Source organism: Lonchura striata, chromosome 2 (genome assembly GCF_050655825.1).
Source record: "Lonchura striata isolate lonStrDom1 chromosome 2, ASM5065582v1, whole genome shotgun sequence".
NCBI classification, from domain to species: domain Eukaryota; kingdom Metazoa; phylum Chordata; class Aves; order Passeriformes; family Estrildidae; genus Lonchura; species Lonchura striata.
Genome location: NC_140704.1, coordinates 104,929,052 through 104,952,331, shown reverse-complemented (window position 1 = coordinate 104,952,331; position 23,280 = coordinate 104,929,052). Strand labels below are relative to the sequence as shown.

The 23,280-nt window shown below is 39.3% G+C and overlaps 1 protein-coding gene across 1 annotated transcript in view; it reads left to right on the top strand.

The window, feature by feature from the left end:
* The first annotated feature begins 1,409 nt into the window (after positions 1–1,409).
* GNAL (G protein subunit alpha L) overlaps positions 1,410–23,280 on the top strand; it is a 178,638-nt gene continuing 156,767 nt past the window's right edge. Inside the window, exon 1 of the mRNA XM_031503998.3 lies at positions 1,410–1,890. Coding sequence (XP_031359858.1) covers positions 1,425–1,890 — 466 coding nt within the window. The 5' untranslated portion in view covers positions 1,410–1,424. The remainder of the gene's footprint in view (positions 1,891–23,280) is intronic.

Sequence of the window (23,280 nt, the reverse complement as noted above, 5' to 3'; positions counted from 1 at the left end):
CTTGGTAAATATGTATTTTATAGGATGTTTGTTAAACCATTTGACACAAATAGATCTGTCATGAAACCAATTCTGTTTCCCATATCCAGAAACTAAAAACTGTGCATATTTGCTTTAATTCATTAATTGTAAGAAGTATGGGAATTTTACCTCCCTCCATTTCTTCATACCACATTATATAAACAGTGGCATCGATTAACAGAATATTGGTCACTGCAAAAATAGGAGACAAAACCAATGACTTAACACAACAGGTCATTACAGAATCCAAAAAGATGCTGCATGAATAAAGATGTTCATGAACACAGTCAAGGTTGCTGAAGTTAGAGTCTCTAAATTATGCTAAGGTACACATCAGTCATAATAATGAACACATGACATGACCTCTGCTTTAAGATTCAGACCCAGTTTCATCCACTAGCCACGTACCCCTGAAAAAGGACTGCTGAGATTATGAAGAACATGGAGATGCACGAAGCAGAAGGAGAGCCTATTCGAGGTACATTCCGAGTAACTTGAATTTTTTCAGGTCTTCCCTTGAGGAGGCCTGCCACCGCCTTGGAACTGGCTTTCTAGCACCAGCCTTTCCTCCACAGCCCACAGCAGCACGCTGCTGGAGTACTACTGCTACCAACACTGACTGAGACAGCGAACAAACCCCAACATTGCCTATTATTTTCTCCTACCATCGCACCCAAAGCCTTCCTCCCACGGCATCCTTAGTCAGCGCGTGGGCGAGGAGCCGCATGTGCGTGCTCAGGGCTCAGAGCCGTGTTGTAGCTGTGAGGATGCCAGGCTGGCGGGGGCTGCCTCGGCCTCTCCGGGGCCGCTGTCACCGTGCGGGGTCCCTCTCGGTGAGAGGCCTCCGCCCCGGCTTCTCCCCCTGGGATGCCGGGGGAGACGCTGTCTGTCAGGGGCATAGCCCTGGAGGGCTAGGGGGTGTGTGCAGCTCTCGGGGCTCGCACAGGCGGCACGGCGGCCCTTGCAGGCAGGCAGGAAGCAAGGAGTGGGAGAGGAAGCAAAGGAGGGCGGGCGGCGTGGGGGGTGAGGGTCTCCCGGGCGGGGCGCGGAGCGGGAGTTCCGGGAGACCCCGGCCCCTCGGGCGAGGGGCGGGGGGCTGCGCTCCGTGTGCGCCTGTGTGCCGGCGCGGCGCCCCCGCCCTTCCCCCGGCGGTGCTGCGCGGTGGGCTGGCGCTGGGGTATTTACGGTAACGTGGACCCGGCGGTGGCAGCTCGGTCGGTGTCAGGTGATCGGCGCCGAGGAGCCGCCGCCACAGCCCGGGAGGAAGATGCAAGATGGCCCAGCGGGGCCGTGAGGGGCTCCGCGGCGCCCCTTCCCCGCCCGCCGCCGCCTGCCCGGCCGGCGGGAAGCGCTGAGGCCAGCGCCGCCGCGCCACAGCCCGTCCCCGGCGGGGGCACCGAGCCATGGGGCTCTGCTACAGCCTGCGCCCGCGGCTCTTCGGCGACGCCGGCGGCGGCGGCTCCATCTCCAGCGCCGGCGCCGCCTCGGAGCCCGAAGCGCCGGCGGAGCCTCACGCCGCCCCGCAGCCGCAGCCTCTCGGCGTCCCGCTCCGGCCCGGCGGCAAACCCGGCGGGGAGGCGGACGGGCCGCCGCTGCTGCTGCTGCAGAACGGCGGCGGCGGCAATGGGGCGGCCCCCGAGCGGCCGCCGGCGCTGCCCAAGGCCGGCGGCCCCGGCCTTGGCGGCGGGGGGAAGGCGGCGCGGCAGCAGGCGCTGCACCAGCCGCCGGCGCTCCAGAGGACCTGGGAGAAGCTGCGCCTGGAGGAGCGGGAGGCGGAGAAGGAGGCGAGGAAAGTCAGTAAGAGCATCGACCGGGCGCTCAAGGAGCAGAAGAGGGAGTACAAGCAGACGCACCGCCTGCTGCTGCTCGGTACGTGTGTGCGTGTGTCTGTCTGTCCGTGCGGGGGTGTGCCGAGGCGGGCAGGTGCCCCGCGGGACTCCCCGGCAGCGCCCCCTCCCCGGCTTCCCCTGTTTTCCTTGGCACCCTCCATCCCTCCTTTGTCTCCCCGCTGGTCCCCCTGGCCCTGCCCTCCCGCCCCCCGGCCGTGTTCGTCCCCGGGCTGTCCCCAAGACAGGTTTACACCTTCCTCCTCCCCGCTTCTGGCCCTGGCAGTGGTTTTGCAATGGAGAACACGATCGGCGCTTGTCGGGCGAGGGCGAGCGGCTCCACCCAGGCGGGCGGGCGGGAGCGATGCGGATGGGGGAGCAGCGGGGTCTTCCCGGGTGGAGGAGCCCTGCCCGGGCGGGGGCTGCCCCATCGCCCCCGGCGGGAACTTCGCTCGGCGCCCTCGGAACTCGGAAACATTAACGGGAAAAAATTAAAATAATAACCATTTTTTTTTTTTAAATCGCGGTAGAAAGGAGGAAAAATGGCCATGTATGCATGAGATGTGTGTAGCCTGTGGATGGTCCTTCTGTGCCGCGTGTAAGCAGGGTTGGTTTAATGAGGAGCGGCTTGAGGCTCCTAAATGAGAGGAGTGGTGATGAGCAATAGACTCCTTATTTAAAGTAGCAGTGAGCGGAGTAAGGGGAAATAAGAGGGTGTAGATATGTACATTCCTCAGACATCGCCTCTACTACAAGATGTGTTCTTCAGCTGTAGGCTCTCAGATTTTTTAGGGACGACTTGCCAGCTTTTGTCCCCTCTTCTCTGAGGTGCTACGTGCGGTCTGCTGTTGCCACTGCTCTTTCTAAGCATTAGTTAATAGTCCTCTCCGGAGGATTTGTACCAGCTGATACATTTACAGTATGAAAACCACAGGGGTATCTAATACAAGTATCTCATTTCCTGCAGGAAACAGAACAGTCATACTGCAGGCCTTTTTTTTATGGTCTGAGCAGAGGGCTTATTTGGCCTCTTAGCTGTGGTCATAAATATCTGTTTTCTGTTAGCATGAAAATACTGATTTGCTTTTGCATTAGCTTCTTTGCCTGTTCTCGTAAAGTTGCATGGTACAGAGTCTTGGTGCTTATCTAAGTGCATTCCACATTTGGAGTAGTCTTTACATCCTTCTTTATAAAACTCTGTTTCTGTTTTACTGGATTCCTTCATTCCTGTTGGTGGGTAAGGGGAGGAGAAAATATGAAATACAGCAGTGGACAAAAGGTATGTTAGAACTGTAGTGCTTGATTTCCAAAAAACAAATAATGGACTTTATTATTACCCATAAAATACCAGCTTGTAGGATACTAGTGCAGCCTGTAGAAAGGAAGGAGGAAGAAGACATAATTCCTATTATATGGAATTATTAGTAGCAGCAGTGGTAAAATGTCTCTTCTGATTCTTGAACTGTTGCAGTAATTAACTCTTCAATACGCCTTTTTTAAAAGAAATATTGAAAATTGTTATGTTTTTTCCTCCTGAAGCATTTGAACATGTGTTTTGACTAGTATGGCTGCAAGAAGGCAGAGATCCCTTTGGTGGCCTTCCTCTAGGGAGCATTGTCATTGAACAAAAGAATTCTAACAAATAGATACTGTGTGTAGTCTATAACATGGTTGGTTGTCATAGTAAGCCAGAGCAGTAAACACCTGTTCAGAAACAATGCCATTTTAAAAATAAATCATCTCTGACCTTTTGCGCTGTAAAAGAAATTCAACGCTCCTAGGACTCCCTGTGTTCAATTTTGTTTAAAATTCACGTCATAATAAAAAAAGATTCTCTTGATCTCCGTATTGCTGGGAGGAAATGTTGGATTATTGTTTCAGGCCTTGCAGATCAGGGCCTGACTTAAATGTTTCGTTTGGATGTAGGGAGAGCTGCAGGTGCTCTATATTGTTTTTGAATGTAATGGAAATGCTGCTGTATATAAGAGGAAATTATTTAGAATGGGGAAGGGTTTATTTGTCAGAGAAGGGGTAAAGAATATTACCAGTTTGATATTTTATAGCATTTCAATTGTAAATAACTGGATCCCTGCCCCTAAGGTCCTCCTGGCAGAGTGAACCTGAAAAGTGTACCTTTGCTAGAGAGAGGAGGAATGTTTTTGAACATCAACATGGAGGAAATGCACAGCAGAGGCGAAATGGTGAACGCAGTGACAGCAGAGCACTATCACAGAACAAACAAAGTTGAGCAACAGCATTGGCGTGGGCTTTGTGTTTCTTTTTTTAAACACAAGTTTGTAAATAATAGCCTCGCTTTGGCTTGTCCTTGTATATGTCCTACATTTACTGGAGCAAGTTTAGAATATATTATTGAAATTTTAGAAAAATACAGTGTATATTTTAAGGAGCTACTATTAGATATCAAAAGGGTATGCAAATAAATGCACTAATGAAGGATACTAAGAATCCTTAGAGTCTAAATAAGTAGTATATTAGAAGAGAAGCTTATAAATGTTTGAAAATGACCTTTCCTTAAAAACACACTTACTCTTTTATTATGTCAAATGAAAACAATCAGTTTTGTGATGAGCTGTGCATATCAGTTACCAAGATGTTATGAAGTCTCAAAGGCTTTTCATAGTGTATGTTGTTAAATATCTCTCAAAGAGCCTGTTCTTACTTGTCACAGCTTACCCCCAACTAATTTCTCGTGGTGCATGTGATGTTTTGACACTCTCCCCTTCGGAAGCACTTAATGTGTTTTGTCATAACCAGTGATTGTGACAGGGAGGGCGTGCAGTAAGTGCTCAGGATCAGCTCTCAGTCTGCACCTCCCACATAAATAAGTGTTTAAGTATCAGGTGGCTGTTGCTGTGATGCTGAGGCTTTACTGGTGCACTGGAGCAGCAGCAGACATAGTTTGGGTCCATTTGTTTTTCTTCTTCTGAAAGAAGAACCCACATAAAATAGAAACTGGCTTTCCACCACAGTTGGCTGTTTCTTGCTTAACATCCACTGTAAAAATACAATAAATTGATTGGTTATCAAATTTATTCTTGGGTGCTGTATTATTTGCAGGGGGGTTTATTTCCTTTTCTTTTTATAAGTGAAGTGTTCATCTGTGCAGAATTCTTAGGATGCTTTTGCTAACCCTGAGATGAAGTGGTGGGGTTTTTTTAAGCATATTATTTATTGAACATATTTGCAGGGCTTGATCAGAGTTTTTAGCTTTGGTTTCTGTCTTGTTTTTTGTTTGGACTTTTTTTCCAAAGAATTGCAGTCAACCTCTTCTGCAAGATTGTTTTGGCTCCTGATTTCCTATAAATTGTAGAAACATTACAAATCACTTTATAGGAGCAATTTACATTCTCATTTGCAGTCTCATATTTTAAACTATTTTGTGAGTAAGTGGGACGAAGGGGAATTGGCTTTAAACACTGTTAACTATTGTGGTATAATTAAGACTTATGTAATGTTGAAGTAAGCTATAAATTTAATTTTTTTTCTGAGATAGTCTAACCTCTGACTCGTATTTTTCCCATTTACCCTAACTCCTGATTGCTGTCCTAACTTTGGATGTCTTTCTCAAGCAGAACTCATTCTTTTACACTTACCTGCTAAATTGAAACTGAAAGTGTTCTGAGTAAAAGCTTTTCTGTTCCACAGAAACTGAAAGTAATGATAGAAAAATTAAGGGAGGGGAAAGAGAGATAGTGATTTTCTTCACTTGAAAGGTACTGGAACTACTTACGTCATATTTAAGTACTGACTTGATAGTGAAATTTAGATATGTTTAGTAATGTTCATGTACAAAAGTATAGAAAACATACCAAAAAAAAGTAGTTCCTCTGAATTGATGGAAATCAAACACAAAGATGCCTTGTCAAGCGTGGGAAACTCCTACACAGGAGATCCTAGAAAGCTCAGAGGTGTATGACTAGAGTAATGGGTTTTTTGCTTTTCTTAACTATGCACCAAATTACTGTTGTTGGAAATGAACTTTTTGTGCAAAGAGAGTTTCTGCTCTGACAGTGGCTTTTAGACTGAAATTGTGGTCTCATACGTGTTCTGCATCACAAATGCTGAAGTTCATCGTGCATCCTCAAGCCAATTTTAAATCTTAATCCTAATGAGTTTAATTTTGAAAATAATTTTAACTTTTATATGGTGTCAGCTCATGTTTTTTATAAATACCTGAATACAGTTTAGCTTGATGTGGTGATACTTTCCTTGTGTCTGCATAAGGTTGAATGCTTGAGGTATTTTTCTGTTACCACCAGAGAGGACTCCTTCCCTGGTCTGTAAGGGAGCTCAATGTATTTAGGATCCATACAGCCAGCTACTTCTAATGTGGAGATAATGCACAGATAACTGTTAGGAACAGAGAGCTTCAGGACTTTGAAATCCTGGGCTGCAAATACTGATGATTGTAATAATGCAAAAGCATTTTATAATCCCTGATACTTTTCATAATTTGCAATGTCTTTTCAAAAGCTCTTTTGCTTTTGTTGTAATTATTCACTCCTTGCATAGGAGGAAATCAGTAGGCAGAAGTCATCAGGACATTTGGGATCACTGCTTAACTTTGGGGGAGTTTTAAGTGTACTGAAAACAATCCCTGACTTACAATACTTAGCTTTTCTTTATGTATAAATTTAAAAGCTAATTAGATTTAGCCCATATTTAGGTGTTTTAACTTATTTCCATTCTTTGATTGATTTTGCGTAGCTTGAATCACTTGATATTTAAGAAAAAAAAACTAAATCATTTTTCCTTGTGTTAAGTGTAGTAATAGTGGGAGGCTTTAAGTGCTGTGGCAGGGTGGGTTCTTCAGCTGTTAACTAGAACTTTTGGTTATTAGGCAAGTTTTGTGTATCAGTGGGTATTCCATGAATGCTTCTTGGAATGCGGTATCTTAACTAAGCAAACTTTGCAGGTATATTACATCATGTTAACGTCGCATTACTACTGTAACTTTTTGACTGCTGAATTTTTGAAGAGTATGTCAAACTCCTAATTTGAATATTTGCTTTCCCTTTCCCCCTGCCCCAACAGTTTAGAATGAATAGAATTTGAAGCATTGTTACTACGTTCATTCCTACCCACTCATCTAATTTCTTTTTCTTCCGTTTTATGGTTTTTGACACAGTGCGATTACAAATTTGGGGAAATACTTAATGGTGGGAGGCTTTCATACAGTTGTGGCTTACTTTTTCAAGTCAGGTTCCATTTGAGCTTGTAAAGTTGAATTTAATTTTTAAAAGTTTGGGGTTTTTTTTGTTGGTTTTTTTTTTGTTTGTTTGTTTTTTTTTTTGTTAATCCAGCAATCTGTCCAAACTGTGGCAGAAATATGGGCTGCCTTCTGCTTACCAAATTTAACTTTTTTGATAGTAACAATTTTCTAGAAACATTTTGTCTTGGCTGCATGGCGTTGAAATGGTTCTTCTCTCTGGATTTTTGACTTGCAGTAGAGAAACTATATAAGATAACAGAGGTATTGCTTATTCTCATGTAAAAGGGATAGAATCTTATGAATCTTATGCAGGATCTGGAGAAAATGCAGCCTTGTATCTGTCCTGTGCATGTCATATTTATGTTTTTTCCAAGAGTGGATGAGCATGTTAAGTACACTGACTAGTATATTTTGTATTATCCCTGTAGCACTGTATGAATGTATGTTTGAAACTTCTGTGTCTTGTGATTTCTCTGCATATGAATATTAAATTAAAGTTTAATAACTTGAAGCCTTGTGGAATAAGCTGTAAAAAGAAATGTCTGCTGTTGTGTTGACCAGAATAGGTAAAAACTCCTTAAGAAAGGATTTATTCTTTTCTTTTTCTATGTTCTTGTACAGAAGATCAAAAAATCCAAGAAAAAAGCTGCCAATTAATGTCTGTAACATAAGATGCAACATCAATCACCTGTAGTGGAACATCTTAGCTGATAAGATCTCTTTGAAGTAAAACTTGAATTGAGTCCTCAGATTCTGGTATTTTATGTTTGTTTGGTTCTAAACTTAAATTTGAATAATTATAAATTCCACTTATGTTTAAGGTTTCAAGAATAATAAATTCATCCTTTTGAAAATACCATCACTGTAGTAAGTCAGGTCCAGGTAGAATTATAAATTTTATGCTATTATCTTTATCTTAAAGAATTTACATCCTGTGGGAACAACATACATTTTTCAGCTTAAAGCTATTTAAAAGTATAAGGTGTTTTTTTTTTTTTCCCAAGTATTCAAAATAAAAAGAAATAAAAGGGAAAAGTTTTGCACTTTTTCTATGATACACAATACATTTTTAACAGTTTCTTTTAAGAGGACTTCATTCCTTTAAAGGGCAAAAAGAAAGTTCTTCTCAGTAGTCAATTCAAGCAAATTATCTAGTTGGTCTTCAGAAAATGAGACCATTCCTTCTGTGATTTGGGTTGATTTGGGTTAGTGCATGCAATGGAGATCAGTAGCAGGCTGAAAAACATCTGTAATAAAAACCCAACAATAAATTGAGTCCTCATTCTCTCTGGGTATTATTTCCTCACCCCCAGCCTCTCTTTCTTAATTTGAAAATCTATATTTTTGATACATGTAATATACTTCATGTTTAATTTGTCATCTGTAGATTAAAATGGATAAGGAAGAGCTGTATTTTTCCATCCTGAAGAATGAAGGCTATGTTAACCTGCCAAAAGTGTGGGTGAACACAGATTCTTAGTATTGTATGCAAGTGTAATTTATATTGAGCAACTTAATCTTTTATTGAAAACTGTTGTGAACGTTGCTGAGGCATTGCCAACTCTGACGTGCTGCAACTCTCTGAACTACGGGGAGTTAATCATTCTGCATCTTGGAGCAAATGCAGAAGGCACTTCATGGTGCTAAGCAGTGCCTTCTTCAGAATCATCTTTATTTTCCCAAATGCCTCATGTGTGGAGGATGAAACTACAGCAAAAGCAAGTTGTTTTTTTCCCTTAAGTGAAGGGGAACTTCCCTTAAGTGAAAACTCTTTCCAGGTTTATGATTGAATTTATTTTTTTGTGTTGATTGTAGAATCATTTTCTATTCCAGATGATATTTTTTTTCAGTTAGAGGTGCACACGTTTGTCTGTGCATGCACACATGGCCACTGAAGTTCTTGTAAAATGGAGGAGATTGCTCTGAGGAGTCCAGGTGAGATAAACCAACCTTCAAGAGCCTGTGGTTGGATTATGTCCTGGCATATCTCATAGCCTTAAATCTTCATAAGCATAGGGCAAGTGTAATGCATTCTGTAACAAGATTACTTTTCTTCATCCTTTGGTTCACTGGACATCTGAATTACAAAACAGACGTATGGTGTTATCTTCTGCCTGTTCTGAGCTTCTTGTGTTTGTCTAACTCACTGTCTAGATGAGATAGGAGCATGATATTAAGCACTTTGAACATGTCAGCTGTTGCAAAAATGTATTTAATTTTTATGTTCTTTTATAAACTATAAACCTAAAATGCAGAAGAATATAATAATTTGTTTAAAGGACATAGATAGAATTAACCACTTCATAATCTGAAAAGATATAATTAAAGAGTTTTGGGGAGGTTTTGGGTTTTTTTTGATTTTTATAAGGTTTTGGTAGGGTTTGGTTTGTGTGTTTTTTAATGTAATTTTTAGATAGGCAAAAGGACTAGGTAGCAAGGTGCTGTAGAAGGTATTTACATCTCATAATGTGTCTGCTTTAATTTATTTTAGTAATTTCATAACCTAATTTTAAAAACTAAATAAATGTAAAAATTCCTTGATGTGTATGAGGCATTCTACTGCTTCAGCTGTGCTTAAGAACTTCATAGCACATTGTCAGTCAGGTACGTATCCTTTTATTCGTTTAGTCTACTAACTTGTGAGCATGGCTGAAGACAGGAGAGTAGCTGTTCAACTGTTTTGCTTTTATTCTTTGTAAATATTTCCATGAATGAAAACAGATGGGAACTACAGGACAATAATTCTGGTTTTGATTGAGTATTTGATCTTCTTTGATTTAACATTTTGAAAAAGAACAGAAATCTCAAAATCTTTAGAGTATTTTCTCACACTTGGGATGGGGTGAGGGGAAAAAAAATACTCAACCAACCAAGAAACCACCCATCTGTCATGTAAATTCTGATGGCTCTGTTTTGTTTAACAGAGCTGTACTTCAAATTCATATTAATCTGGACTGTCCCTGCGGATGAAATAGCACTTAGAGGTGAACATAAGCTTTTGACACTTAGAGAAAGACTGGGTAACAGGCTGTTTTTAAATAAATGTCATGTATTGCTCCTCTTGGAAATACATTTTTCTTCTTAATTTTGGAAATATTTTTACTCTTTCTGTGATTCTTCAGTGTTGTAAAGCATTTATTTTGCCTTAGTTGAAGAGCAATAGAGAAACACTAGAGTTGAGTTTGATGTTATGCTTCCTGACATCTTGCTTCCTGATCAGGAGCCATATCAGTCCCTCTTCCTTGAAGTTCCTTGTGCACTCTGAGTGCATAATTCTCTTGTTCCAAATTCTATTGCTGCTCCCTTACGTTTTCCAATTCTGTTCAGTGTGGCATCGGAGTTCATGAGCTTGTTTGTTTAGCAGTGTCTTTCCAACTTGGTTACTATTGAAGCAGTACAGTTGTTGTCTTGTTCATTTTATATTCTGGGTTTTTTTTAAATGGGGAAACTACAATAATATATTGGGGGGGGGGGGTACATATTCACTCCAAGGGCCTTCTACTTCTTAACTCTGTGTATAGAGATGAAAATATTTGTTCAGTATTTTGTTCTTTTCTGGGGGGAAAAGAACAAAATACTGATCCTGTCTCCAGACGTATGTCAGCTATGTCTTTGAACTACCAGAGGTAGCAGAAAAACTGTTTCATGGAAAAGTTGAAATGGAGGGAGTAGTTTTTTTATACTTGAAGCTGCTCATATTTAATGCAGAAAGGATCACCTGAAGAGCACTCGACTCCCTATCAACTGCCATTTGGCAGTAGTTATTTTCTAATTAAAGCAGATTCACAGATATGTGGTCTATCTGCCAGAGACTGAATTAATGCTTTCTGATATATCAGGAAAAGCTAAAGCAATGCAGTGAAAGGTCAAACAGCCTTTCAGATATGCAGAGGGGTATTTGGAGGGTGGGCAGGGAAGATGGGACTATCTTTTCATCTTTTCATGCTGCTTCATGCTATCAACAAATACCACTGCTTGTTCTCCCTTGTGTACCACTACTGGTCCAGCTGTTTCAGTAAAAACAGATAGGGGCTCTGATGCTCTGAAACAGAATGAACAGTTGTTCCACACTTGGTCTGATTCCCTATACAATGCTGAAGAGCAGGTACATGTTAATACCTTGTTTGCTCTAGGAGGAGGCCATTCATCCTAATACCACAGTTCTTTGAGTTTCTGTGCATTGATTGTGTGAGTAGTGTCACAGTCTGCCAGGGTTCTGCAGCACCTCCTGTTCTAGTGCATGTAGACTGTGTGCAGGACAAAACAAATACATAACCTTCTCAAGCTGAAGCAGCATAACATCAGTACATCCTACTGCACTGACTGCCACTGAAATGTAACCTTTCTTACTGACAGTAGTTTCTCTTAAGATGAAGATGGCTGGATGAGTATGGGAGCAAAAGTTTTGTTTTTGTTTTTCCATTCCTACCCTTACTCTTAAAAGTAAGAACTGCTGATTTGCAGTTGTTGGTGGGGGCTTTTTTTAATATGTATGCTGTACACTGATACCCTGATAAAAGATAATTAGATAATCTGATAAAAGAATAATTAGAAACTTGAATTAATTGGCTGTTCACATGATGTGGAAAGAAATGTTGGATTAATCTCTCTTAATCTTGTGTCAGACAAGAATAGTTTGAAAATATTACTGAGTCCCACATAAATAAATAGGTAGTATCTTTTGAGTTCAGTCCATTATTCCCAACACAGTTCTGTGTCTCTGAAGTTGAACTGATAAAAACTTTGTTATTGGTAGCTGCTTAATCAGCTTGAGGTAAGCAATCAGACAGTGGATCAGACTTTAGTAGTTTATGAATAATTAGACTAAAGTCCAAAAGTGGCTACTTTGACTATATATGTAACCAAGACATTATTTCATTTCCTCATAGTCTCTGTGCTCTAAACTCATAAGTTGCTTGAATTTTAACATGAGTATGACACTATTACTTCATGCAAAGTGTTCAAGCAGCGTTACTGTTTTGAATCCTAGTTCAGAATAGGACACACACTGTTCTACCCAGCCACTTCATCTTCTACTGGGTTGGAATTCATGATACACTTGCTTTCTCCATCTTGTTTTGTATCTTTAACTCACACGGTTAACTCCGTAACTCCATTCCTTGAAAGAAAACACTCTGGAATATATTCTTTAAAAGCCAAGTGTGCTTATCACCTATTGCTCTTGTCTGACTGTTTTATCCAGTGTATCTGAAGTGACCAGTGCCTGCTTTAATAGTGTTTGTATTTCTTTTCTGCAGGAAGCATTGGTTTTATTTTTTGAATTTATTTATCTGACAATTCATAATTAATATATGTCCAAGTGTTTCTGAAACTGGCGTATAAAAGTCTTTCTACTCTGCTTCTGCTGCTTCTAGGGATACAACCTTGTAGTGGCTCATGGAAGAATATTACCAGGTTTATCATAGTTGCTGTTCTCCAGTGTTGCTGTTTGTCCTCACTTGAGTCTTTTTATAAGTTAGCATTATTCACAGTGATATCTTTAATCAGTGGTAAAAGTTTACTGTAGCTAGTTCACACTTCATTCTTGAAATCCATATATTATCGGACTCCTGATTCAAGTAACATCAGGCATACATGTGCTTCTTATTTATAATATCAAATTATATTGACATAAGCCTTCAACTTAATCAACTGTGTTTGCTATCAATATCCCTCAAATATTTATTATTAATTAGGTAAATAATTTATTACTGATTTGTTGGCATTAGATAGTAGATACTAGTCCTGTGCTTGATGGAATGTGGTTTTTCTCAAACTACGTGTAATCTAAATAATAGGATCTCGTACCAAAAAAACCCTTGATTTTCTGATGCCTTCAGGTTATCTCACAGAGTAGCAGTAAATTTGATTGACATTCCTTATGCCATTATCTGTTGTGATTTGCAGAGCATGCTCAGATCCTTCTTGTAGAGAGTTATCCTGTAAATATTAAGAAAATAACTGTTCAGATCACATTGTGAAGACAGAGGGCAAGAATCTCTGTTTAAAGAATTAATTGTGTTGACACACAAGGCAATTTGCTGTTTCTGTTTTAAGGTAAAGAACCTAACTTGACATTTCTGAGTCAATATGAATTTTTTTATTAAACAATGAAGCTGATTAACTGCATCCTGGTCTAGCATGGTGCAGAAGAGGGTGCTGCTATTACGATTTCTTGTAAAACAAATAATTTTGTTAACTTGAGATACTTTGGAAACCACAGTACTTTGCTCAGGCCTTTTCATCTCTGTTATATAGTCTGATTTTAGGATGTTTGAAACTGTTGTGTGTCCTTTCCTTAAAAAAGAAACCAGCTGCTTGTTTAAACTGATATTTTCAACAATCTGAAGTGCTTTATCAAAATGAAGTACTAGGCCAGTTAAATACTTCCTGCTACTACAGGCAAGCACAGGACAAAAAAGATAATCTCATGATGTTGTGTTTTTTTGTTTTCTTTTATTTGTTACTGCCTTTGGTCCAGAAGCATCTTCTGTACTATGTTAGATCTTGCAGACAATTGCTTGGACCTTTTATGAATGCTGTCTTTCAAATCAGCTGACTCTTGTTACTTTTTGTCTTCTTTGTTTATGGTTGAAAAATTACTTAGATTTTGAAACAATCGTCACCATAAAGGAGGTCAAGTGCAAATGTAAAGCTCTTAAATTCAAGCATTTCGTAAACTAACACTTTCATTTTAGGTTGGATTTTTGGTGGCATTTTTTAAATAGTAGTTAGGAAAGGTAATACAAAAACTTCTTATTGCCAGAATTCTTATATGTGATACATGTTGGAAATCAATTCTTACTCTAACCTTTTACTAATATTAAGGAAGCGTTCTTACCTTCATAGTCTTTTTCTTTATTAATAGGTATTCGACTGATGAATTAAGTCTCTCGGAATGCATTGGGGTAGTCTCATTTTTTAACTCATCCTAAACATGCACTAACAATTATCTCAGTTCATAAAATACCTGACCAAGTCTGTCATCCCATCATAGACATACAGGTTTTGACTATGACATGTACACATTTTTTTCAGAGCATCAGATGGCTTGAAAAATCTTTCTTGACCCCCCCCCCCCCCCCAGCCATCCCTGATTGACAATGTATTTAACATTTCAAAGGGTAGCCCTTCTTCAGTGAGTGTTCTGATAAATCTGACTCTAAATGAAGCCTGGTCTTCTAGCATTTTAATTAACTTTCCACACAGGGGACCTTCCTATGGAGAAAACATGCATTTTATTTTAAAAGAATTTCCAGAATATATTGTGAGCATAAACTGTGGAGGAGGAAAATTTACTTGCAAGTATAGGAGCAGTTCTGTTTCTGATTTTGCTGTAGTATATAAAGATCTGAAATTCTAAGTCAGTGTAATGTGAAAGTATGTAAAACACATGCTTTTACACTAAAGCATAGCAAGTCTTGCTGTGACTGCAGGAATCCCAAATGTGAACTTAATTTTGTGGTGTCATCAGTCTGGAATTTACTGCTTAATTTGGAAGAGGAAGCTGAGATCCAGAAGCATGGCAGAAAATTTTCCTGAGTGCCTGATTTCTCAGTTTGAATTTGGCACATGCTATCAGAAGTGCTTCAGAAGTACTGAGTGGTTTTGTCTTCTACCAGCTTCATTTGGAGTCAAATGGTCAGCACTGATGAAGACTTACGAAGTGTTTTGTTTCACAGTCTGAATATATCAATTCCTTCAAGGAGAATAATCCTAATTTTTGTTTTAATGGTATTTTTGACACTTTGTACTTGGTTCGGTCCTTGAATATGTATGGAAGTGATGTTAATAATTAATTAATTTACTTATTTTGAGTCGAATTTATAGTTTTTAAGGGTACTCTCATTCTTAGCCCTAAAAGTGAAAATGCTGTATCTTTCCTGAAGCCTACAGAATGCAGCATGTAACTTCTGGCTCAACACCAGGGTGCTGAAAAAACTGGAGCAGATTTCAGAACAACAGATTTATTAAAATATTGGAGAAACTTTGCTTCTTTGCTTCTTTGCTTGTTTTCCTAATTTTCCATACTGGTCATAAGTATCCATTAGTATTCATGATAGAAAACTTTAAGCTGAGAGGTTAAAACATAATAGAATCAGCTGGATAATGTCATATAATGAATATCATTAGGAAGACTCAACTATAAGGATCAGTTGGGTTTGATTTTAACTGTAGTTGAAATGTCAAATATTCATGCACAAGTTGGGTACTCCATCATGAAGGATATCTGTCCAAAATTTGGTACGTGTGTTTTACTTCAACATGTGTTGTGTTGTCTTGGATTAAAGGACTGCTTCCTTTCTCTATTCCTCATTGTGTTCTCATTCTTTGCAGCATATGCAGCATAGAATAAATAATAGCAAATGCAACATGTTATCTGTATGTCATCTTTTCTTTTTTTATGTGGAATAATTCTTGCACTATATACAGAAGTCTTTAGTGTCTAGTATGGATTTTTCCAAGGAGTGGACCATTGATATATTTCCTCTTGTGCAGATGGAAAATAAAAGTATAAGTGGATCATGTCTAAATTTACATATGATCTAGTTTTCAACTGTTAGTTTAGATGTCTACAGCTTGGCCTAATTCTAAAAGTATTTTAGAGAGCTGTTAAAATAAAGTGCTACATTTGGTGTCCAAATTATTATGTTGATATTTACTCTAATTTCTGAAAACTGCTTCTCAGATTAAAAATATTACATCTTGAGAGTAAACAAATATAGCACTAATGTTGCAGCTGCATGACCTCCTCTGATGGTTACACATCCAAGATGTGAAAGCTCAGCTGTGAAGAAACTGAACTTTCTGGTACTGCTTTTATTGTCCCCACGCCACCATAACGGTCTGGGCCTCTCAGATACTTGTCAGACAGGTTCCCTGTCTTAATGCATGAGAATGTCTTAAAAGTACAGTGTTCCTGGCTTTCCTGTGTGCAATCTCCACTTCTAGTCCAGTGAAAAATGCTGACTGGTAGCAACTGTTAGTATCCTCTTGTCTCACTTCAGATAAGCATAAGAGGCAGTGTAGTAGAGGGTGTCCTGGCAGCAGCATGCCAGGTTGGAGTAACTGCCCCATTTTGCAGATTATCAGACTGCATTGCTGCTGCAGATTTCCATAACTGAAAACTCTCCATCTGACCAGCTTTGGGAGCCAGAGGCTAAGCAAAGAATGAGTTCCTTACTGCACCAAGCAAAGGTCTCTGAGCCTAGACAGATGGACACTACACTCCTGTGAGGGAAAACTTTGTCCCTGCCCCTTGCTGCTAATGCATGACAAGAGTACATGGGAAGAAAATTAGGCAGCAGCTCATTGTTGCAGTCAGTAATCTCATTTACCCCAAGATGAAGCAGATTCTTAGTTAATAAATTGGAGGTTACCAGGATTTTCTTGGTATGGTCAAGTTCCTGCATCGTGCTCATGGCTTAAGTTTACCTTCTCTGGTTATAGAAGTGCTTATGTAGTAGTAACATTTTTATTACAAAATTTCTGTGTAGTTAATAGATCTACCTTTTTTCTTTAGAAAATGTGTGTGACTGTAAAAGTAACACTTCACAAATATTTCTGTGTGCAGAACAAGTTATTGAATGTGTCATATAGCGGGCTTGATAACAGTGTAGATTGGAAATTCTGTATTCCTTTATTGGGAAAAAATGGGATCCAAATCCTATCCAAAATAAGATGCATTTTTTTCTTATTATTTTAAATCACACATCTGCTCTGTTCCTCAGTGCTTGTCTTCTACCTGTTGTGAATTCTTTGGGATCTTATCTAAGCTGACGTCAGTGTTGGATAAACTATGTCAGTAATTCAGAAAAAACTGAGTCACAGGGTATTGTAACTTTCGGCTGTTGCTGGTTGCTCTAAAAGAGCTAGCAAAATTATAAAGAAAGTTCAATTACTTGTTTACAGATGTGGACTAAATTAGTAAATTTAAATTTAGATTTGAATGACTATCTAAACAGATACTGTGTACTCAAAACAAAGCTATGATACTCAAAGCTGTCTCCACTTGTGTTCCCAGTTACCTGCTGATTCAGATGTGAAGAAAAGTGCTGCTGCACAGGAAGGGATTTGTGTGTGTGACCTGCCGTGCAGTGAAGCCAACTCCTCTGTGGCAAAAAGAGGCATACAGCTCTTGTTTCTCAAAGAAAACTGTATCTGTCTCTTGGCTCAGCCACATGTCTTCTTACACTAGTTTCCCCAGTTTATAGGTACCATTGTATCGCCTCTCTTTGCTCTTTACTCACCATTTGCTTTGCCCTGAATGAAGCAGGATTCTGTAGCTAAACTACCATGGCTTTTCCTACAGCATGATTAGGACTGTTAATGTTTTGCAATTTGAAAAATTGGGAGTAAACTTGGAAAGAAAATTTGTGGTAATTTCATTATGATGGCAGCATGGATTTTAATTTTTTTAAACTTGGGAGTGCATGATGGTTAATTTCAATATCAGCTCATGAAATACCATATTCTGATGAAACTGCTGGTCTAGCATTTTTATAATGGTAGCCATTGTTTTTATTGCAGACTGAAGTAAATTCTCAGATTCCTGTTGGCTCTTTAGTAAAGAGTTGCAAACTTCACATGCCTTAGTAGATGTTCTTTATCAGTTTCCACGTCTTGCCTATGAATGAGAATATGCAAAAGTCAGATTTTGTTTATGGTTGTTTATATTTCAAGCCCATATATTTTTAGTCTTCTTCTGCCAGATGTAAGTTAAAACTTCTGCAAGATGTTCTCCCCACTAATGGTAGGAAATAGGTCCTTTTGGAAAGCCATATGGTCTTTAGGAGCACTTTGATGGAGTGAGGTGCCCTAGATTGGCACTTATCACACCATGTTAAAAGTAGATGCAGATGATGGAACACTGTGGCATTGCCCCAAAAAGGCAGGTGCAGTTTTCATAGACACAGGGATGTGAAGGCAAGTGCCAAGGACCTTATGTTAGATGGTGTCTCACTGTGTTAATACTCACGTTATAAGACTGCTAACTCCTTTAAATATTTCTTAAGCTATTTTGTGACATTATATGAGGAAGGCTTTCTTGCACCTTAAGTCGCAGATAAACCCATTGCCACCAAAACAGTAATTGCAAAGGTCACTGTAAATAGTCTTAGTGGAGAGGTGTTCTACAGGCTGCATTCAGTCTTTGTAGTTAAAGAGTGCTAACTGGTTAACTGTAGACATGGCAACAGCAGCTCTGAAGATAATTGTCAAAGTTTGTTAAAACTCGTGCTTTACTTTTCTTCAGTTTCCCACTCCCACCACGCCCTGGTCCAGTTTACGCCACATTTTGGATGCAATGCTTACATTTCCATGTTGGTTCTTGGGTAGCAGATAACAGACATGCAATTCAATTATTTCCTTCCTGTCTCACAGTTTCTCCAACTTGGCCATTTTATTGGAACCTCTTGTAAGGAGAATCTTCTCTGGCTGAAGATAAATACTGAAGACATTGAGAGCTTTAAAACCAGTTCATGTACCCTTCATGTTTTCTGCAACTGCTGTTCTTGAAGCCCTATGGAAAGAAGGACTGAGTGGTGACTATCCTTGACTTAGTGTAAATGGTTTGAGTGGTGGCAGTATCCAGTGTTACTCAGGGTTACTCTATTAGGTCAGCCTCACCCTGTTTCTTGTAAACTAGTAAGTCTCACCAACTTTGTCTTAAACAAGACTCATGTTTATTCAAGGTGCATCTGATTTTTCTTTTGCCAGCTGTTCACCTTTCATCTCTTGAGTTTTCCTCCTGCTTTTGGGTTGCCAAATGAATCAGACGTAGGCGAGATCACCTTTACCCATCCACAAACTTAGTTACTTAAATAAATAGACCCTTCTGCTGTGACTGATGTCTGAGTTGCCCTTCTGATACCCTGATTTGAACCTCATACAATGGAATTCACTGAAGGTATTATCCATTCTTTAGAGATAGAGAGATTGTCATCTGTTAAACTTTGTGTTGCAATAAATCTTAGCCAAGATGTGGTAGATGTGATTCTAAAATCACATCACTTTTCAAGACACATGGCTTTATTCTTCTGGATACACCAGTGTGTTAAGCTTGAGGAAAGCTTGAGTATAAAGTGTTCCCATAGGTTCATCCCCTTTCTTTTTGAGCAATGTGATGTGCACATTCACTGGTGTGCACATTAACTGCAAACATCAGTCATTTGAAACTCATTCGTAATGAGCAAATAATAAACTTGGAGGTCTTTGGGTGGGTGTTCCTAACTTCATGAAATCTCCCTAAATCTTCATTAATCTTCATTAAATACTATTTTGCCTTGAACTGATTTTGAGCTGATTCAAACTCAAAAAGGGATGTCAAGTTTTGAGAGAAAAAGCAAAGCTGAGAAACCTTTCAATTTTCTGATGCAGAAGGGATAGCATATTATAACTGATACCTGGATTAGGAAAGTTTAAATAAAAATATTTAAGGGGATGTAATGTTTCCTTAAAGATGTTGGAAAGCAGCAATTTGCCTTGGTAATATGAATATTGTCATTACAAGTTCTTGTCTTCTCAGGGGATCACATGTCCTTGACTACTACAGTTTTGTGTATATCAATTTACCAGCACTATAAATACAAATGTTCTGATACAGGCTTATTCTGCTACCAAAATATGCAGCTGAAGAATTTAAGAAAAGTCTGTCTGCTCTGATAATCTATAAAATTTTATAAAAATTATCAGTGCTTTTTTCTTCTGATTTAAAATTGTAAAATGTGCTTGTCCTGTTATATTTTGAGAAAACTTATGACTAATTGACTGCTTGAGACTTTGTTGTTGTTTTAAATTTGTGAACAGATTTGTTTATCAATATAGCATGTGTGACATTTTAGTGGTGATGTTAATGAAACAGTGTTACTGTCACTAGGAATACTGGACTATTTTCCAAAATTTTTATGGTTGTGTGGACCACTAAGATGATTAGGAGGAGGCTTCTCTTTCAGTAAAACTTGGATGCATAAATTGTGTATAAACATGGCAGGAGGAATGAGATTGGTGCAGATTCTCAGCTGTAGACTCTCAGTTTAGGACATTTTAGCTAGTTTGGAGAGTCTCCCTGCTTGATTTGTCCCTGAATTCTCCCTGTTTTCACCCTTTCATGGCTTTCAGAGGGAGTTAAGAGTGATAAGCTGCAATGGGATAAAATACCCAGAAGTGAGACTGACTGGAGAATGGTTTGCAGTTGAGTGTTGCTCTCACCAGGTTCTTGAGGAATTCCTGCATTCTTTGCATTTTGTCTTTAATCCTCGCGGTGGCAGCAGACGCCAAGAGAAAGGGAGCCAGCCGAGTGCTGCTGACCTGCGATTTAATTAGTTAAAATGAGCGTGCTCGTACTTACACTTTCAGCTTTTGTTTCCAGTGAGGAAACTCAAAAACAGAGTGAATACTTCATCATCTGCGATGTCAGTTTTTATGAACTTCTGAGAGACATTTAGCTGGAAGAAATATATTTCTTCTTCTCCTCTCCATCCCCACACCAGCAGCTAAAGGCAGCATTTGTGAAGATCGTGAGCTGCTGAGAAAACTTTCATGGCAGGGTTGAAGTTTCAGGTGTCCAAAATGTTATCCAAAGACTATTGCAGTTTTTGAATGGTGAGGAATTTTGTTAACCCCAGCCCTAGTGCCAGCACTCTTGTTGTCCAAGGTACTACCTTGCTGTAGTCGTTCATAAATTTGCACACAAAGTCAAGGTCTGTCTGATGGATTCCTGTTGGAAACAGAGAGACAGTGTCAGGCATCCAGTGAAACCTATCAACACAAGGCAAAGAAAGAAATACCAAATGTTAGTAATGAGGTACTGGTAACCAAATAACTGAAAAGTCATTAATACACTGGAAAGTTGACTGCAGGTTTTACACTGTGCTAATTAAAGAAGGTAGATAGAACCAACTTTTGCTATCTGAAACAGCCTTTTCCAAAATAGCATCATAGGCAAATATTTTACTGTAGACTGACTTGATAATGTGAGTGAACAGTTATTTCAGGGTAGAAGTGTTGGTTTGTAAGCCAGCACAGGATGGGTTCATTTCATGTCATCTGCCTGACCTCAGAATCACACATCAGTTTCTTGAGATCTTTTTTCACCTGACCAAAAGTATCAAGTATTTGTTCTGCCTTCAGTGTTTCCTGTCCATTCTGTGAAGCTCTTGTCATATATATCAATCTTCCGGAACTGATGCCAGTATTACTGAAATCCATAAAGTACCTAGAAGAAGAAAATAAGATAGGAAAACAAACAACAGTTTATATGGAAAACAGCTAGTCTGTACTTTTTGCATGACTACTTCTGGTATCTGACCTGAAATTGTTTAATTTCAGGAACAATTTAGGTGTTCCTTACTCAAGTAAGGATGAAAATATGCACTGTATTCCAGTTAGAAGATTCAAGAACTGGAAAATGGGTAATAAATATTTAAGTGAGGGCATTTTCAGTATCTCAGAAGTGGGCTAAAAGGCCAATTTAATGGCTCTACCTTCCTGAGCTGTTTAGGGTATAATGAATTTTAAAATAAATACAAATTGAAGGGATAGACCATTGTGCCTATAAACATCTTCTTTATCTTTGCATCTTTAGTTATTTGAAGTCTTTTTTCAAATAAATTTGAGAGCTCAAGGTGGAAGTCTCTGCAGAACTAGTTATAGGACTAGAATAAATAGTTACTGTATGAGAATCAAGAAGATTTTTTGTTTCTCATTCCATAAAGGGCATTAAAATACTACCAGAAAGAAGAACTATATGTTCTGTTTTCATATTGGTCTTACAGGGAGCATGCATCAAGGCCAACACAATTAAAAAAGGTGCATACTTTCTAAAATGAGAACTTATGTATGAGCCTAGGCTGCATCCAGAAGAGGACAAGCTCATGTGTGCAGCTTTTCATTTTCAGTCATGCAAGTTTAAGAGCTATACCAGGAATTATCCAAAAGATCACAGTGTTGGATCTTGTAACTACAGTGTAACTCAACAACTGGCAGATCACCTTACCTTTTCATAATACTTATTTTGCCTTCTTGCCACTGTCTCATTCAAGAAAATTTTTGAAGCTCAATAGCCTTGCTTTATGTTGTTAAATGTGGTAGATTTATGAACTTCCATTACCCAAATCACTACTTGTATTGTAAGTGTTAATGATGGGATTGCCCTTTCATGTAAATATAAATATAATATAGTCTACTGATCTTCACTGCTGAAAAAGCACTATTTGGTGCAGTGTGATTATAGAACAGAGTACAAATAAAGTACTCTTTCTTTCTTGGTGACTGAGATGGATATTCTTTTCCTTTGTTCATCCTGTTAATTACACAGTGTAAAGCAAGAGAACTTACATTAGACCAGTTGGGGTAGTTGGAAGTAGGTAAACTGTTGTGTACATAAGGATTTGTGTGTTTTATGGTCAGAGCCTTGCTGTTATTCTACAACCCAATGTATTGCAGAAGCTGAACCACCTTTGAAGGAATGCAGAAGTGTGGTTGGGTTTTTTTTCTCTATGATCAGAAAAGGGGGAATGATTTGATACTGGGATTTTTTTTTTTTCTTTGAGCACATTGTTTGGTTTGCTTTTTTTTTGCTGAGAGTTTTGAAAAACCTTTGAAGAACCCTGCAGGGCAACCTAAGACTGCATTCAAGAAGAGATATGGTCATAGAAAATGTCCTGTCCAAGGACAGTCTGACACACAGTGTCCTAGACTGAAAATTCAGAGGGAAAATGACAAGATGCAGGAGTTCAAAAAAGTAATCTGTAACATGAATTTTAGGAGAATTGATTTCTCTGTGAAGCACCTTGGTACATACACTGGGCTACTTGTTTTGTAGAAGGGGCTACTGCTTTGTACTTGTGAGGGGGGAAGGGGAATGGTGGGCACTTGTGGATGCAATAAAACTAGGCCAGCAGTTGGTGCATTTATCGAATAGTGGGGGTTTTAATGAATGTTTGGTGTTATTGAAAGGTGCAGAAAATAAGACATATTTGCTGCAGTCACTTATAGGTACTTGTGTCTGTATAGTCTTTGGAGGCTGTATGGTTCTCTAGATGGGCCATAGCACTTCAGCCTTCTGTATGAAATTACATACTTTCTTTTACTAGCATCAAAATATTACTTTATTGCCCTGTGATGCTTTTATTTTAAGACTGCACAACACATGCAACCTCTAATTGTTGAACAGCACCAATTCACAGTATTTGTAACATG